Below are 18,287 nucleotides of genomic sequence, written 5' to 3' on the forward strand. Positions count from 1 at the left end.
TATTTGAATAACGAAAAACAAAAAATAATTTTTGAATAACGAATAACGGGAAAACTCGTTATTCGTTTTTCGTTTTTCGTTCTTCGTTCTTCGAACTCATACACATAAACACTGCCGTATTTGGCCTTAATGTGTTAGAATCGTTTTCTGGATATTAAAAAGCACTGCTGATCCTCGTTATTCGTTTTTCGTTTTTCGAATAACGAAAAACGAATCCGGTGCTAACTTCCTGTGGCTGTTTTACTTAAGGGGAAATATTAATCTTACTTAGGCATGACTAGACGGCCAGGTATGTACTTAAACATGAATAAATGTTGAATATTTTATTGATGATTGAATTGATCAGATAATAATAGGTTTGCTAATTGTAATCAAGGTGTGTACAACTTTGAAAATGATAAGAAATTTCGCCGTATTCTCTACTTCACAAAGCCCTACTTTGTTATCGTTCGCTTATTTGTACATTTACCATCATATGATAACAATTTCCATTGTCTCACGTTTTGTACGGTTGACTTACTTTTCAGAAAGTTCGATTAATATATTGTTATTCACAGTTGCTGTAAATCCCCGGGAGTGCGATCGTTTGACTACTGTTTATCGTCATCCCGGGGTTATAACAAGGTACATACTGGTTGATCTCACTGTAAAATGTATTCTCAGAAAACCTCTGTTGCGGGTTGTGCGTCACAAGTGCATATGCATTTACATATACCACAACAAGGAGAAACGGATCTCTCTCTACTCTACATGTAGAAATACTTGGAAAATAATAAGACGGTAAGTTAGTTAGAGAAAACATTTTAATTGTAAAAACACCAGTCGGTAGTTACTTTTTGAAATCAAATAAGATAATTCATTTGACTTATGTATATCAAATCACTCTGTCGTCCACTTGTGTTCTCATACTGCACATTCCACATTCCGTTTTCAAGTCGACACATTCAGCACTTGTCTTAAGCTTGGTCCCGAAAAACACGTGGTCGCTGCTATATAGGCACATTTAATACCATAATGCGTATAATGAGATCGGCGTGAGTCCAAGACACTGAACTGGACACAGGTACATGTAAGTAAGTAATTAGTCCCACTGACCAGGACACGTGAAAGGTTTTAGTGGTCAATGTTGTACCGACACCGTGTACGTAGTGGTTAGTGTTGTACGGACACCGTGTATACGCGTAGTGGTCAGTGACTCTAGGTACCGAGGGGGCGATTATACACACCGACTATTTCTGACTGTCCCTCCATGATATCAGGATATGGTTCATTTTATTTTGACAGATGACGTCACTCTGGTCACTGTTATGCCTTACTTTGATGTTGTTCGGTAAGTGATATACCACATCAGTGAAATAGATTACTTTTTTCATTTATATTACCGTATATATATATATTATTTTACACTATTTTGCCGTATCATGATTTATTATATCAATTGTTTGCATAGTATCTTATTGTCTATATTGTCGTTTTTTCCCTACTTTATATTTTTATATATGATGTTTTATAATTCATATTACCTACATGTAATTAATAATTAATATTAATATATAACGAGTTTAGTCATTTCTATTTGTTGCACGGTATTTTATCATTTGCATTGCCATATTTGAGTTTTTTTCCATTAATTTATACTCCCTTAATCATTTTTGTCCTTCATTTTGGCATATATAGTGTTTTTACATTTATCACCATAAACATACATAGTACTCAATTATTTATACCACATAATTTTATAGTGTTTTATCATTCATATATTGCCTTATAAAGAGTTTCAAGTCATAAATAAACTAATCATCTCACAACTTCGACTAATGCAATAATTATTGTAATTTGCCTACAAATGTAACTATTTTTCTACAAAACACTTAACATTTTATCGTTAGATTTTTAAATCTAAATTCATCTATACTATATTTAAAAGATTTACATTATAGTTGTCAATGTATTCTCAATAGAGAGTGTGTCCAGTGGTTATCAACGAGTGTGTTACTACGCCAGCTGGTCTAAATATCGCGGAGGAGAAGGGCGATTTACGCCTGAAAATATAGACCCCTACCTGTGTACCCATATCATCTACGCCTTTGCTTCTGTGGATGGCAGCAACATAGGATTGCAAGATCTCACAGAAGAAGGTCGGTAAAGGCTCATTCAAACCTTCGTCACGTTAAACCATCTTTGAGCGGTTTTATTATTGAACTGTGAATAAAATCAAATGACCAAAAACTCATGACTTTCAATCGTGAAACAGGAAATAAAAATAAAAATTGTTTATTGTTTTCAAATCCAGATCTTAGAATATTTGTAACTTTCATTGATATTTTCTCTGAAAATCTATATTGTTGTTATACACAGAAACCTTAGCAAGAGTGGTTGGTTTGAAAGAAGTAAGCCCTTATCTAAGGGTACTAATCGGACTTGGAGGATGGGTACACGGTTCAGCGCCTTTCACCTCTTTAGTCAGCTCCCGCACCAACATGGACGCATTTGCCAGGAATGTGATCGCCTTTCTCAGAGCCTGGGACCTGGACGGGTTGGACTTAGACTGGGAGTACCCTGCCTCCCGCGGTAGTCTACCTGGTGACAAATTGAGGTTCACACAATTGATACGCGTGAGTTTTCGAACATATGTTTCATCACTATTTTTACTAGTATATACATTTAAACAATACTAACATGAGTTAGTATAAGTTAATATTAGTTCATTATTCAGACGGAGAATAAGCCATCTCGACCAATTCGACTTTTTGTTTTAAATTTGATTGTTTTGTTATCAATACCGTCTAGTGCTCGTTATTAAAATCTGTCCCTGATTAAACTCTTGCCCGACAACATAACGTTATTTCATGGCTGTTTTTTGAAAATACATTTCTATCTTATGAAAAATATTTTAAAGAAAACTATATTATACGTTTCCATTTTTAATGATATTCATTGTAAGTCAGGGCGCATCCTTTGTATAGGTTATGCCCCTGGTTGCAAGGTTGTAGCGCCTTCACCTGAACATAACAATAAAAGAAGAAATATATGACACTGCTTTTTTTTTTATCTCTATATCGTTGGAAAGCCAAATTGTTGGTTGATGGTGAAATTTGTAATATTTGATGCTGTAATTCGTAACAAAATATTATAAAAATGTTTACTAATGTATATTATTTTTTAAGTGTTTGATTGAATTTTCAAATCATTGTTAACTACAATTTTGATACTTCTACGTTATTATCATGACATTTACAGGACAAAATTAACAAACTATTTTATCATCTCATATTATCATGTCAACTACACTGTCATAAAAGTATTGAGGAAGTGGTAAAAAATGAGAGAAAAAAGATTCAATTAAAGCGTTTGATTTTTGTTGAATTCAGGGGGCAAAAAACCCACTTTGCACAGACCTTCTGTTTTATCTTATCCATACACACCATATCGCCGATGGTCTATAATTTAATCTACATGCATCACCAATAGAGCGCGTAACGCGATGTTATCGTACAGTGAACATTAAAAATCGTTGTTTTAGAAAGGTAGCTTCCACTTTGGGAAATAGTTTACCATTTGTTATCTTGAAATCGATTTTCAATTCGAGAAAAATGTTCGGATTCACTTGTTTTTATCTGCTATGTAACCCTTTATACACATGGAGTCGTGTAGTTGCCATATCACCCTATAGACAGCTGAGGACCAGCATGCTAATCATATAGTTAATAGTTATATGATTCTATTGTGCTTTTGTTTCCCTAAAACGATCATATACTGTAAAGCGCCTTAGAGTAATTTCCTAAATTAAACAAGGCGTTATAAAACTACTGTATAAATTATAATGTTTGTTCGCTTCAGTTAAGTAATGTTTTATTGCGAAAAGGTTGAAACAACGGATTATACACAAGTTATAACAACGTATTTGTATCGTTCGTATATCATAAATATAGAATTACATGGTTCAAGGGAAAGAGACAGAAATGTAATAATATATGTACATATAACTACAACTTAAATCTGTTCCTGGATTTGAAGAAATTATACATATTTCTAATAACGTATGAATTGAGTATTTTATACCCATTTATCCAAGCTATTCAGTTTTGGACCTGATAAGCCTTTCATTGGAAAACAAAATGGCACTCGAAAAAAATGTGAAAGATATCATTATATGGATGTATCCACAGTAACAATCTGGACTTTAACAAGAATTCTCTGTAAAGCGAACTTTACTGATTCTTAACCTTAATTCGAAACCAATCCAAAGATCATTTTCTAAAACTTTAGAATGTGGATGGATGTGACGGTTGAAATTATGGAACTTTAGTAATTTTCTAGGGCAGGCAACTCACACAACAATCAATTCTAACACCATTATTGTTTCTAACATTACTGCCTTTTCCAAATATTAGGTGTCAATAGACGGTTTTATAAATCCGGAGTTCAAGTGTCCTACATTTTGTTAAATCGTCAGAGTTTTCTTCTTATTCTTCTAAACTTGTTTTAGAATAAAATGTAAATCGTCAATACAGTCACATAAGAAGAATTATGTACAATACGGTAAGATTTTGTTTAGACTTTCGCGGATTTTTAAGTAACTCACATATTATACAACCGTCTCGTGATTTATCAGCTTAATCTATAACTAATTACAGAAATGCTTGATTAATTCTAAAAAAAAATGTCTTGATTAATTTAATATTTCAATCTTCATACTATGTTTATCAAAGAACATAAATTGCACAAACATGCTGATTTCGTAAGAATGATTTCTATTTACATTACGTCGTTATCAAGATAATACCATTCCGGTTAGCAGGTCTATTTTTTAAATGTTATTAACCGTCCCATTGCCAACATCAAATATTCTATCAGTCGGAAAGGTGTATTAACACCATGTATACCATCACAGTGACTTTCATTCAAACTCAAAATATCATTTTATGTTTCAAAATATCATATTGTGTTTCAGAATATCATATTGTGTTTTAGAATATCATATTGTGTTTCAGAATATCATATTGTGTTTCAGAATATTATAATGTGTTTCAGAATATCACAGTGTGCATATTATATATTGTTTTAGAATATCAGAATTTGTTTCAGAATTTCATATTGTGTTTCAGAATATCATACTGTGTTTCAGAATATCATATTGTGTTTCAGAATATCACAGTGTGCATATTATATATTGTTTTAGAATATCAGAATTTGTTTCAGAATTTCATATTGTGTTTCAGAATATCATATTCTATACATATTTTAGATAAGGATGTTCATTCCGTTGATCTTAAGGATCTCTTAATGGGCTTACATGTACGAAATGGTTATACGCTACAGGAAAAGGGTTGCGCTAGGACAGTATCTCGAAAAGTCCATATGCTTCAGTAAAAATAGAACAATATTTATCAAAACCTCAAATTTCGAAAAGGTTATCATATTATCGTTGATCAATTTACCACGCAAGTACAACCGATTGAAGTTATATACCTGTAAAAACGATTGGAAACCAAACGAATATATCATGAATTATCTGTTAGTTGATTTATTTTTTTTATATTTATCTTTCCAGATCCTACGGAGCGCGTTCGAGGCGGAAGCGACTAAGACTGGCCTACCAAGATTTCTACTGACGGCTGCAGTACCAATAGGCAAACCAGTAGTCCAAGCCGGTTACGAAATTGAAAAGATATCAAAGTATGGCTACAGATGATATGCTTAACTAATTACAAAACACGAGTTGTTTTAGTTTTTGCATGGAAGGTAACATACCAGAAAATATACATATACAAACCGGGACTACATTTTAAGTAGGTGTTCAAAACGAACGATACTAGAGCAAAATTGATGTTTGTGCATCTAAAAAGATAAAATTAAAAATCATTTATCAATGTTTATTAAAAGTTGATTCGTTTCTGTAACTCATGTATGATTTGATAGAAACAGTATTTAATGAGAACTAGACCAAGCATCATTCACTATGTATTGCATTTCGTGGGAATGCTAGTACAGTGACTACCAACACAATTCAAGGTTTGATGGGAGAATAACATAGACTGTTGATGTTACAGTGATCTGGATTTTATCAACCTAATGACATATGACCTGCACGGGTCCTGGGACCACACCCTCGGCCACAACAGTCCGCTCTACCCCCGAAAGTCCGAGTCGTGGGCGATGGCGGAACTGAACCAGGTAGGTCACAATACAAGATTCCAATTCGTATATATACCCCAGCATGAAGATTGAATTACAAACAATCCAATAAGAAGTACCGGGAAGAGAATGCAGTTTAACTATATTTGATTTGTGTCTACAGGACTGGGGGGTGACGTACTGGTTGTCCAATGGTGCCCCTCCAGAGAAGTTAATGCTTGGCATCGCTACATATGGAAGGACTTTCAAGACAATCAATGGAACAGAAATGGGTGATAAGGCGATGGGGCCTGGACGTCCGGGAAAGTTTACCTCCGAGGCGGGGTTCCTTGCCTACTTTGAGGTAGCTATGCGTGCTGTGCGAGGTACATCAGTATATTTGCATGTAGATAGTTACCAACGAAACTTGGTATCATGAACAAACATATTGAAAGTGTATTTATCATTTTGTTAGTAAAATGCAAAAAACTTTCGGTAATAAACATATAATATACTTTATTCGTCTGGGGCATTCTATTGATCCAAGTGATCCACCAGAGGAAACAACTGTTAGAAGTTAAAAAGATCCACCGTAGCTACAAAAGCCACGCTCAATGCGGAACCCTCAAATGACCTTTTTGGGGAACTTCAATACTAAATTATGTTTACACGTAATGGTATACATAACTCGTGTACATGAAGGTGTTTTACAAATACGGCAGGGTTGTGATGCATAATCATGTCCATTTCATTAAGTCCGATACTCTTAGTTTCTTTATGTTTTTTCCAGATTTGCCAAAATCTCCAAAATGGCTGGACGCAGAAGTGGCACCAACAACACCAGGTACCCTACGCGTACTACGACGACGAGTGGGTGGGATACGACGACATACGCAGTGTCACCATTAAGGTAGACCACCCTGATATCATTCTCCCTCACTCAAAGAATACATGCTCCAAATATTAGTGATAATTTGTGTTGGTATCCCATATGCTTTTTCCTATAAACAGTTCAGGGACGTTTGGCAATGCCCTTCGAAACGCTTTGTTCTTTGCATGAGAAAACACCGCCTCTTGATATTAGCCATCACTCATTTGCACTTGACATTTTAACTGTGGTTTGTTTGCGTATGTAACTTCAATAAAATGAGGACCTTTTGTATGTATTTAAATTAAAACAAATACTGTCTTCACAACTCCTATAGAACTGTGATTGTACTATTTACATTAAGTTGTCAAGCAATGTCCGACGCACCAGAAAACGCTCAAAATCATAACCTATGCCAATATCTAGCTCCAACAAGACAATGATCGCTAGGATATTTCCATTCAAGGCAAACTACATCAAGTCACGTGGTTTAGGGGGCGTCATGGTTTGGGCTATTGACATGGACGACTTCAGAGAGAAATGTGGGAACGGTCCAAACCCTATACTAGGTAAACTGCGAGATGTTCTTCCAAATGACAACACGGGTCTGGTACCATATGTTCCACGGCATGTTTCTCTCCACTCTACTGACGAGGTCCAAGCTGGTAAGTAGTCCACGCAGGGTTTTTACTAATGCCGTGTTCAATCCTGGCTAAGAAACATTACAGAATGTATAACATTCTATTGAAACACAAAATTTTGTAGTGGCCCGTATTCCAAAAAACTGCTCTAACACAAGTTAAATGCTGAAAATATGTTTCATGTTACTAGCCTTTTTTGTGAAAACTAGAAAAACGTAAACCAGGGAATGGGTTGCCAGCTCCAACCTAAAGTCATATTCCTACAAAATTGATGAACTGATATGAAATTTTTAAAGTTATTTCATGAATTACTTGAAATAGGAACTGATCTAAAACATACAATCTGCAATGACCCAGTTTTATATCGGCACCATTGAGGCATGTCTTAATTCGATTTCAATGGTTATTAATGCACATACCGTGAAGCCATTTTCTGTCTTTTGGCCCTGTTGTGTTAAAAGACATGACATATTTTAACTGGAAAACGCTTATACGGCACAGGGATGGAAGAGGAAAATCTATCGCATGAATCGAGCAGAATGCTATAAGTTTAACGTATTTTAAATGGACCTTTATTGATAAGATGCTGATTTTGTCGTGGGGTTTTATTGTGAATTAAAATTGAATGTTTGCCGTATTTTACAGACAATCAAGAGTACAAGCGCGTGTGTTACTATACCAACTGGTCACAACACCGTTCGAAAACTTTGACCTTCGTCCCAGAGGATATTGACCCCGACCTTTGCACACACATCATCTTCTCGTTTGCTAAACTCGAGAACAATGATATCCACACATTCGAACCGAACGATCATGGTAAGTTTGAAACCTAAATTCACGAACAGTACGGATGACACATTTTTCAGAATCCTTCTGAAAATTGAAATTGCATGAAATGATGTTAAAAACTGTACAGTATGTAAAAGGACTTAGCCAAAAATATACTTTCTACTCAGGTAAAACATTATGATTAAGGAAGCTCCACCCTTTCGCAATTAGCCAGCAGAATTCAATGAAAGTTTCACATAATGGTTATGTCACTATGTAGAGAAGATTTTATGAAAATCAAAGCAATTCCGATAAACTGGGGATTTTTTGTAAAAAATATCGAAAAATTGAATTTTTGTCAAATTCAACACTTTCACATTTTTTTGAGCGTGTGGCATTATTAAAAACTATAACAGCAATAAAATAATGAAAAGAAACATTGCTTATCAACCCTACAAATATTTTATTTATCATAAAATATCTACAAAATGTTACAAAAAGCGTTTTTTATTGAAATTGTATGGATAAAAGTTATTTAATACAATCTAAGTGCAAACAGGACACATAGTTTCATACAAAAAGAGTGAAAAACTTGAACCAAATACACACAAAGTCTTTATAATTCATTTAATTTACATTTTACAATTATTTTGATCCTGATGAGAGTTGTCTACCTTGAAAAAAATCGGAACTTTTTGCACAGGGATAGAATTTATACAATGACACTTATTTCATTAACTATACCAAAAACGACGGAAATAAATTAAATTACTATATTCAATTGTCAATTTACTGTCCTTTTATGGAACAAAATTACTCTCAATCATGTTACACTTTGGACATCATTCCATAGCCCGCTTACGCATGGTACATTAACATGTCAGGTACATATGTAACCGTAGGCTATCGCATGGCATGCCGTTATTACGTGCACGTACATGCACTTGCATTTTATAGGGATCCTGATATTTTACAAACCACTATTTTCACAGAGTATTGTAATTGCATTTGTGAACCGATTTATCTGACAGAGCATAACTCGCTGCTCGACAACAAAAGTCGTAGCGACCAAGAGCTTGTGAACTACTGTTAGCACGTGATACGTACATGTGAGGTCGGTAAACAAAACACATCAGTCTGCATTCCATGCGCCTCTTATTTATATACGACCTTCTGATCGTATGTCAGTGTTTTCCTGTGAGTTAATTATTATCTTTGTATCATAAGCTTTATTTCTGAAGTACGAGTAATTGCACATGATTTCGAAGTTATTAGTAAGTCTCGATATCGGGTGTTAACATATCATCGTCACGCACGTGTACTTTTGTTTACCCGGTGTTACTATAATTAACACTACGGTAATGGAATGCCCGAAACGCAATACGGAAATGACGACACGAAAATACGACAAGAAAAACATGTGTATTACGAAGGGTGGAAAGTTCTTAAGCATAAAACTTTAGGTATATGATGTATTATTGTTTTCCACAGATCTGTATCGCCGTGTGCAGGCCCTGAAGGCTGTCCAGCCTCACTTAGTTGTCCTGTTAGCTATCGGAGGTTGGTCCCATGGAACAAATGCCTTTTCAGACACGGTGGCGACCCCGCATAATATCCTTACCTTCTCCAGCAATGCCGTAAAGTACCTCCGGAAGTACAAGTTTGACGGTCTAGACCTTGACTGGGAATTCCCTGGAAGTCGTGGGAGTCCACCAATAGACAAATTTCGATTTACTTCCCTTGTTAAGGTAAGCATGGGTCAAGTGTTTGTACGATTTTTCATTATGTTCTAATGATATTTGCATTCATTCATTTTCTACAGGAAGTTTATATCCTTGTTTTGTATTGTTCTGTTGGGTTTTTTTCCACAAACATTGTTTAATATCATTGTTTAATAACATTTGCGGAAAATAAAACTCATCTAAAAATCACAGTCTTTACCGTAAAACGGTCGTCATCGTAACCTTATTTTCATTTTCAAGACATCTGAGGTCCTTATTGACATATATACTCTCCATGCCGGAATGACGAAATACATGTTAACACATGCCACATGCGGTACAGAATGTTTTACAGTTTTGCTTGCCGGCCTTTAACATTCGTAATATTTATTCCTTCTTTTGTTATGTATCTTCAGTAATTGCCATTGTCTCGGTACCTTCTTTGAATATAATTATGTTCATGTTTTGACAATATAATATTCTATTCAGGGTTTATAAAAGTTATAGTTACGCCTGCATATCATTCCTGATATATATAGGGTTTACGACAGGGTTTATAAACGTTATAGTTAAGTCAGTATATCGTTCCTGGTCTATATAGGGTTTACGACAGGGTTTATAAACGTTATAGTTACGCCAGCATATCGTTCNTTATAGTTAAGACAGCATATCGTTCTTGGTCTATATAGGGTTAACGACATAGTTTATAAACGTTATAGTTAAGTCAGTATATCGTTCCTGGTCTATATAGGGTTTATGATATAGTTTATAAAAGTTAAAGTTTAGTCATTTTATCGTTCCTGATCTATATAGGGTTTACGACAGGGTTTATAAAAGTTATAGTTTAGTCATTTTATCGTGCCTGATCTATATAGGGTTTACGACAGGGTTTATAAACGTTATGGTTAAGTCAGCATATCGTTCCTAATCTATATAGGGTTTACGACATAGTTTATAAACGTTAAAGTTTAGTCATTTTATCGTTCCTAATCTATATAGGGTTTACGACAGGGTTTATAAACGTTATAGTTTAGTCATTTTATCGTGCCTGATCTATATAGGGTTTACGACAGGGTTTATAAACGTTATGGTTAAGTCAGCATATCGTTCCTAATATATATAGGGTTTACGACACGGTTTATAAACGTTATAGCTAAGTCAGTATATCGTTCCTGGTCTATATAGGAGTATATCGTTCCTGGTCTATATAGGGTTTAAAACACGGTTTATAATTGTTATGTAGTTAAGTCAGTATATCGTTCCTGGTCTATACAGGGTTTACGACAGGAGTTTGATCGAACTGCCGGCACCACTGGTTTGCCACGCCTTCTTCTCACAGCCGCAGTTTCTGGGGGACGTTCCGTCATCGACAGTGGATACGAAATACGGAAACTAGCCAGGTACGTAGTCACTGGTCCATATGCAATTACTGCAACTTGGACGTGATTTTGTTTTTAAATTAATGACCACTGAAATATTTAAAACTCTTTTTATTCATTTGAAAAGGTTTAACTTCCAAGAGCTTAGAGTAGTAATCATGAACAGTAAGCTAAGTACTGATAATTGCTAGGTGAATATTATCCGCATCATCGCATATCAAGTCTCGCTTTACTGATAGTTCATATGCCGTCTATTCATGTTGAATTATTTGTATTCGAATAGTTTTTTCTTGAGTATTGCGGAATTTTTATTAATGTTTGTTGGGATATTGGGGAAAATTTTCTCTGATTTTCATATTGTATGTTGTGTTTGCTTATGTTATGGCCATATGTTTTCTTCTGTGATAGTTATCTTGACTTTATCAACATAATGGCGTACGATCTACACGGGAGTTGGGAATCGACAACAGGTCACAACAGTCCACTATATAGCCATGACCAAAACAGTCAGGTCAGTCTGTACAAGTTGGCATACAGTACAAATTTTGATACTCTTGTTAGTCAGATCACGGCTTTATAATATAACAAGTAGCAAAATACATAGCTGTTTTTCTAAGTTTTCGCTGTTGTTTTGGAAAAGTAAAAGGAACCATGCCTCTAACCTTCGCTCTTTGCTCTTATCAGCAGGATTAAACTGGCATTCCTTAGTTTTCTGTCATTGCAAAAGTTATTCACTTTCCGTTTATATCACACTAAAGTTGTGAAACGCGTTAAAGATATAAAACAAACGTGAATTAAATTTCATTTTCTTACGTGGCGTATAGAATTCGATGAGTTACATAATGTCACGTATGTCCCAAGAGCCGCTTTAAAATGACTTGTAATATGATATCTCTTGTAAATTTTCGGCATGTTAATACTACTTCATAAGTGAATTATAAAGTCGTTTAGTTTAGCCAATAAGTGACGAAATAGATCTTTATGAATTAAGATGAAAGTACGTTGATAGTTAAAACATTAGGTCTGACCCTGTCGAACAAATTGTATTGTGTCAACATTACATCTGACCCAGTCGAACAAATTGTATTGTGTCAACATTACATATGACCCAGTCGAACAAATTGTATTGTGTCAACATTACATCTGACCCTGTCGAACAAATTGTATTGTGTCAACATTACNTCTCTCGGAAGATTTAGGACCCATACGTTGTGCTTCAATCAGAAATAACTCCTCACGAATTTGTAATTTATCGCGACATATATTGGTTACTCGTTTCACACAGTCTTCAACCCTTTTCAACATCTGACCCTGTCGAACAAATTGTATTTATGTCAACATTACATCTGACCCAGTCGAACAAATTGTATTGTGTCAACATTACATCTGACCCAGTCGAACACATTGTCGCTTTTCGTATGATTCTGCGATCGTTAATCCAGTGAATTTTCCTATGTATGGCAATAAGGTAAATGTGGCTTCTACAATACGCCTGGTGAGGCAAGTAGCAGTCGGGAAAAGGCTTCGAGCAGTTATACTTGACATAAATATAAATCATTTGAATGTTAAATCTGCTGATACCAATACTCTACAATATTTATGAAATCGTATGACTTAAATTTCAGCCGCAATTTTTCGGACGGATTGCGGCATGGTCACTTTAAGTGTTGCCAGATAAAATTGAATACATATTTAAGTAAAATACATGATTTTCTGCCCAAAACATGTTATAAAGAATTGAACTTTATAAACCTTGAAACCCAAACATTGATATTATACAAGTAGTTGTGAATACAATGAGTCTTCCTGGAGGTATAGCTATGTCTGACTGTTCTCTGTGCTGTAGGACTTCGCGGTGAGATACTGGATGAATCAGGGAGCTCCCAGGGGTAAACTGGTGTTAGGTCTTGGCCTGTACGGGCGTTCCTTTACCCTCCGTTCCAGTGATGACCACGCCCTAGGGGCGGAGGCAGTTGGCCCGGGGTTGGCGCAGCCTCATACCAAAACAGACGGTTTCATGGCCTATTTCGAGGTGGTTAAAGTATACAGTACATATGTATCTTATTGCACTGAGCTTATCTTACTGTTATTTCCAATTTAATGAAAAGCTATTTTTCTTGTATTGCATAATTTAATCATTGACTAGATATATAATGAATGGTTTCTTGTGGAGTATCGTGATCGTAAATATAAATGAAAACATTCATATACGAGTGATATATATTGTTTAAAAGACGTCACAAAAACTTTATGTAAACCCTATAGTGAAACATCATATTTTGATATTTTTTTCTACTGATTAGTTCGGTAGAATGAATTAAACACATCGGATACGGCCCGAAGGATATTCTTTATTGAGACAAAGTTCACCTTGTTTATTTAAAATGTGCAATCGTGTACAACACGTATTATCTACCGCTTTGCCGAATTATTATTTCCATTAAGCTTTTAGTTTTATAAGGATAAACATAAAAAACGTTCTATGTTGAATACCAAATATGTGTTGACAAATTATTTGATTCGATGTACTGCCGGTAACTACTCCATAAAGGTACACTCAATTTGCTAGTTGTATTAGAGGAGTATCTACGAAAGCGTCTTTAATAGAGAAACATTAAAGGGATTTATAATCAAGATTTATTTACCATTGAGTTACATTAATAAATTTGTTTAATTTCTTTAAATGTGTATTTGTGAGTTATTGCTAACATGTTTGCCTATATATTATTGATACATTGAATCCAAAGGTTTGTTCAAATATCATAATTAGATCGTGTGTTTATGTTGTAGATTTGTTCGCTGGTGGTTCGTGGTTGGTTCCGACAGTGGAGTAACGATAGCAGTGTTCCGTACGCCTACTCAGATACACAGTGGGTCGGCTACGATGACGTGGACAGTATTGCAATTAAGGTGCACCTACGGTCTATACTTCCTGTCTTGTTGGTCTCGAAACGTATTTCTTGTAATAACAGCAGGCTCCGGTAGTGTAATCCAAGTGGATTTTCGTTCTTCATACAAACACACATTTATTCAATTGTTGATTTAGATTTATTTGCTAAACGGATTAAAAGAAATAATATAGAAGATATCTTGACTCAGAAACCCTCTTTGATAGAAAACTTAACTTCGTCTTCTGGGGAAGCTTCAAGATTCAAGATTATCCGATCGTTTCCAAAATCCACTTTGTACAATAGTAAATACCTAAGGTATCTTTTCCAATTAAATCTTTAGGGTATTGAATAATGCTTTTGCGTCTTTAAGAAAGTTCAGAGACACTTATACTCCTGCATCAAATATAAATCATTCTTTTGAATTTGTCTTGGTTAATAAATAGAAGTCTTATTATCAAAACGATTTTAAAAATAAGATATATTAAATAATTCAGAATTAACGACGTACACTGCTGACGGTAGGTCCTATATTACGATTGCAATGTTAGAGACAGGTTGTAATGACTTTGGCGATGTTTTGAGTCTTCCCCTGTATAATGATAAACTACATAGTTAGGGTTTTCTACCATAGTGACATCAATCCACGCTGAGAACAGAATAAGCGCCAATGAGGTTGGTTTATCTTGTTGAAATACTGCACTAATACCTTGCCCATAAATATGTGTAAATAGCTATTGAAATGTGTCTTAATGTAAAAACGTGAAAGGCATTTCATGAATAAGGAAGCGGTATATTTACATCAGATAAATCATTTTATAAATAATTGTCGAAATTACCTTGAACAAGATTTATTAATCATTTTACTTCAGACCTGTTGAATTGTATTGAATACATATGTTTGTGTATGGTTGCTGATTTCTCACAAAAACTTTTATCAACAGGGAAGTTATTACAAGAAATCATATATTTCTTTGATCAAATACCTCATGCCTTATACCCGCACATCGAGTTAGACATATCAAGTAGGTTGGGACATCATAATTATAGAATATGTATTTTTCATTTGACTATAAATAATCTGGAAGAAATGTTATATTTTTTTCTGTATTTAGTGGTTATCCCCCAACATCCTCAAACCTCGCAAACTGCATTTGGTCAAACTCAGCCTTTGAGTTGACATTGGCAATCTTTTGACGACTTATTTTGTAAAAGGCAAAACTTTAGAATCAAGGCCGAGGAAAGTTTTAATTGATCAGTTATAGTATTTCACAGTTAAAACCTTGATCATTAGGTCTTATATAATGGCATAGTTATTACTGACCTACATACTTTCCATGACTGGATTTAGGTCATCATGATCGGAATCACTTAGATGAAGGGACCGCTTACCGTTCCGGAGTAGCTGATGTCGACTTTCTTTTTACCTGTTTTATTTTCTACTTTTGGCTACCATTTGCTCTTGTGTGTTGACGCTGTCGATATTGTTTTCTATTTATTTTGCTTTAACATATGTTTGGTCGTGTAAATTCTATCCTTACATTGACTATACTTCGTATACAAAAGCACACTGTAAGAGAGACGCCATCAGGTTTGTTAAATATATGTAACGTATCTTTACAGGCCCAGTACGTTCGATCTAAAGGTCTGGGTGGGGCTATGGTCTGGTCGGTAGATATGGACGACTACAGGAACGTATGTGGAGACGGCAGATATCCTTTAATGAATAAACTAAAGGAAGTCCTCACGGCACCTCTCGCATCACTTCCAGCGGCACCTGCAGCAAACCAAGTCTCAACAATAGCCACAGCCAGGGGTCCCTCTCCGACAGCCCTGCTTGCATTACCCTCAGACAAAACTACAACATTACCATCACCAAAGCCTCTCAATCAAATGGAACAGAAATCACTAGATATGGCAACCTGTGGTAAGATTAGTACTAGAAATATTAAGAAAGATGTGTATATTTTAAAATTTGGTACGTCCATTTCGTCCTTGTAGAATCCATCAGTGAAGCGCAATGTCAAATAAATGATACATAATGTGTAGAACTACATGGTAGAGGGGAGACATGTTTGTTAAAATGTTTTATTATATGCATGATCATTTCTCGCAATCACATTGGTCGGATCCTATACACGTGACCAGTCCTCAAAAACTCATGTAGATTGGTTATCCGGTGAATATCGATTTCTAAATATAGCCTGTATGGAAATTCCCCGGAACCTGTCGTAGCGCATGCGCAGTTAGACTGGAACGTGATCTGTCAGACGACATTAGAAGATGGCTGCTGGCGAACGTTTCTCCTCCGTTAGGAAAATTAACAAAACTATTCGAGGATAAAGATGCTGTTAACGTAAAAAAGGCCATTGAACACGCAGTGCATTTTCTCCATGCTTACCTTAAGAAAAAGAATCTAGACGATGCCTTCGAAAGCTACAATGCTGAACTGTTGTATTCAAACCTGGCTAAATTTTACACGGAGGCTCGCGTACAAAAATCAGAACCTTTGGTTTTGTTTTGTTTTATTTTATTGTTGAAGCATATAATAAAACAGTTATGGGCTTTTGTGCTGGTAAATATGATGTGACAGGAACCTGAAAGAGTGATATTGACCTCGGCTTCGCCTAAGTCAATATCACTCTTCCAGGTTCATATCACATCATATTTACCAGCACAAAAGTCCATAATTGTATAGTGATGAATGACAAGAAACATTTGCTGATATTTGCTTTCACGTTAGTTTCTTTACTGTAATAAAACTGTAATACGGAAGGTTTCATGTTACAAATTATTCATCGGTAAAAATCATCACTTGTATATATGCTGTATCGCCTCAGGTAAATCAAAACCTCAAACCTATATATTGCCATTAATAAACGTATATTAAATCAGCTTTACAAACCATGTTGTCTATCTCTATACCTGTTTCTAGGTCCACCGTCCGTGTGTCCTTATGGTTGGTTTATACCGGACGCCTGCAATGTCTCTGTGTACTACCAGTGCAGCTTCAGATTGGCCATCACCCGTCTATGTCCACCGAGACTCGAGTGGAATATTAGAAGACTTACATGCGATTGGCCAAGTGTAGACACCCGAATCATGCTTAACGTCAAAACTACTGTCAGTCAGAGCAACTCCACTTTAACGAATAACAAAATCGTGTCTACTTTTCGGACAACCGTTTCTTTACCGAAGCTTCTCACAGGTACGACCAAGCACAGTCCGAAATTAGAGAAAAATGACGAAATATTGCCTACTTTTCGGACAACCGTTTATATACCAGAACCTCACACAGATACAACCACGCCCAGTCCACATGTGAAGAAGAACGACAACATCCTGCCTACATTTCGAACATCAGTTTTCATAGCGGAAGCCATTTCCACAACAACCACACTTCGAGTACCATCATCCACGGATAGAACTCAAAGGCCAAGGCCCGTAATCAAATACGAAGACTGTCGTAAGTGCTTGTCATCCATGGTTACCTATATGTAAAAGCAAAATATTTTGTCGAGCAGGTCTATCCTTGGCCATTTCTCTGGAATATTAAATTCTTTTCTTTTTTCAAATAGATCAAAGTCATAGTATACCTTACTATACATTAATTCAAATAGAACTGATCATATATTTATTTGTACAACTGTTAACTTTCTGTATTATTCCGTAGAACCGATGTCTTGTCCTGCCGGCCAGCTTGTCGCAGACCCCTGTGACCAGAGTTGCTATTTCTCCTGCGCACAGGCCGACCTGTCCTACCATGCCTGCTGTCCAGCACCAACTGTATGGGACGATCGAATTAACAACTGTAACTGGCATTGGGTCCGCTAGTCTATGGGCGGGGCCTTTTCTAAAAGTGCCAGATTGCAGAAGTTACAGTTATAAATATGACGAGTCATAAT

At 35.6% G+C, this 18,287-nt stretch overlaps 1 protein-coding gene across 2 annotated transcripts in view; it reads left to right on the top strand.

Moving 5' to 3' along the window:
• Window positions 1–18,272, top strand: part of LOC110453927 (probable chitinase 10) — a 27,841-nt gene extending 9,569 nt beyond the window's left edge. The window contains exons 1-18 of one of the 2 annotated variants that reach the window (XM_021503172.1): window positions 669–780; window positions 1,285–1,330; window positions 1,962–2,138; window positions 2,359–2,615; window positions 5,555–5,679; window positions 6,054–6,177; window positions 6,302–6,481; window positions 6,908–7,027; window positions 7,452–7,650; window positions 8,272–8,442; window positions 9,886–10,142; window positions 11,391–11,515; window positions 11,903–12,005; window positions 13,341–13,526; window positions 14,285–14,404; window positions 16,006–16,309; window positions 17,318–17,848; window positions 18,056–18,272. In XM_021503172.1, coding sequence (XP_021358847.1) covers window positions 1,285–1,330; window positions 1,962–2,138; window positions 2,359–2,615; window positions 5,555–5,679; window positions 6,054–6,177; window positions 6,302–6,481; window positions 6,908–7,027; window positions 7,452–7,650; window positions 8,272–8,442; window positions 9,886–10,142; window positions 11,391–11,515; window positions 11,903–12,005; window positions 13,341–13,526; window positions 14,285–14,404; window positions 16,006–16,309; window positions 17,318–17,848; window positions 18,056–18,216 — 3,186 coding nt within the window. In that variant the 5' untranslated portion in view covers window positions 669–780 and the 3' untranslated portion in view covers window positions 18,217–18,272. Of the gene's footprint in view, window positions 1–668; window positions 781–1,284; window positions 1,331–1,961; window positions 2,139–2,358; window positions 2,616–5,554; window positions 5,680–6,053; window positions 6,178–6,301; window positions 6,482–6,907; window positions 7,028–7,451; window positions 7,651–8,271; window positions 8,443–9,885; window positions 10,143–11,390; window positions 11,516–11,902; window positions 12,006–13,340; window positions 13,527–14,284; window positions 14,405–16,005; window positions 16,310–17,317; window positions 17,849–18,055 lie in introns of those variants that run through there. The other variant, XM_021503173.1, reaches the window with a different exon arrangement.
• The last annotated feature ends 15 nt before the right edge of the window (window positions 18,273–18,287 follow it).

The sequence above is a fragment of the Mizuhopecten yessoensis genome, unplaced genomic scaffold (assembly GCF_002113885.1).
Source record: "Mizuhopecten yessoensis strain PY_sf001 unplaced genomic scaffold, ASM211388v2 scaffold7547, whole genome shotgun sequence".
Classification (NCBI taxonomy): domain Eukaryota; kingdom Metazoa; phylum Mollusca; class Bivalvia; order Pectinida; family Pectinidae; genus Mizuhopecten; species Mizuhopecten yessoensis.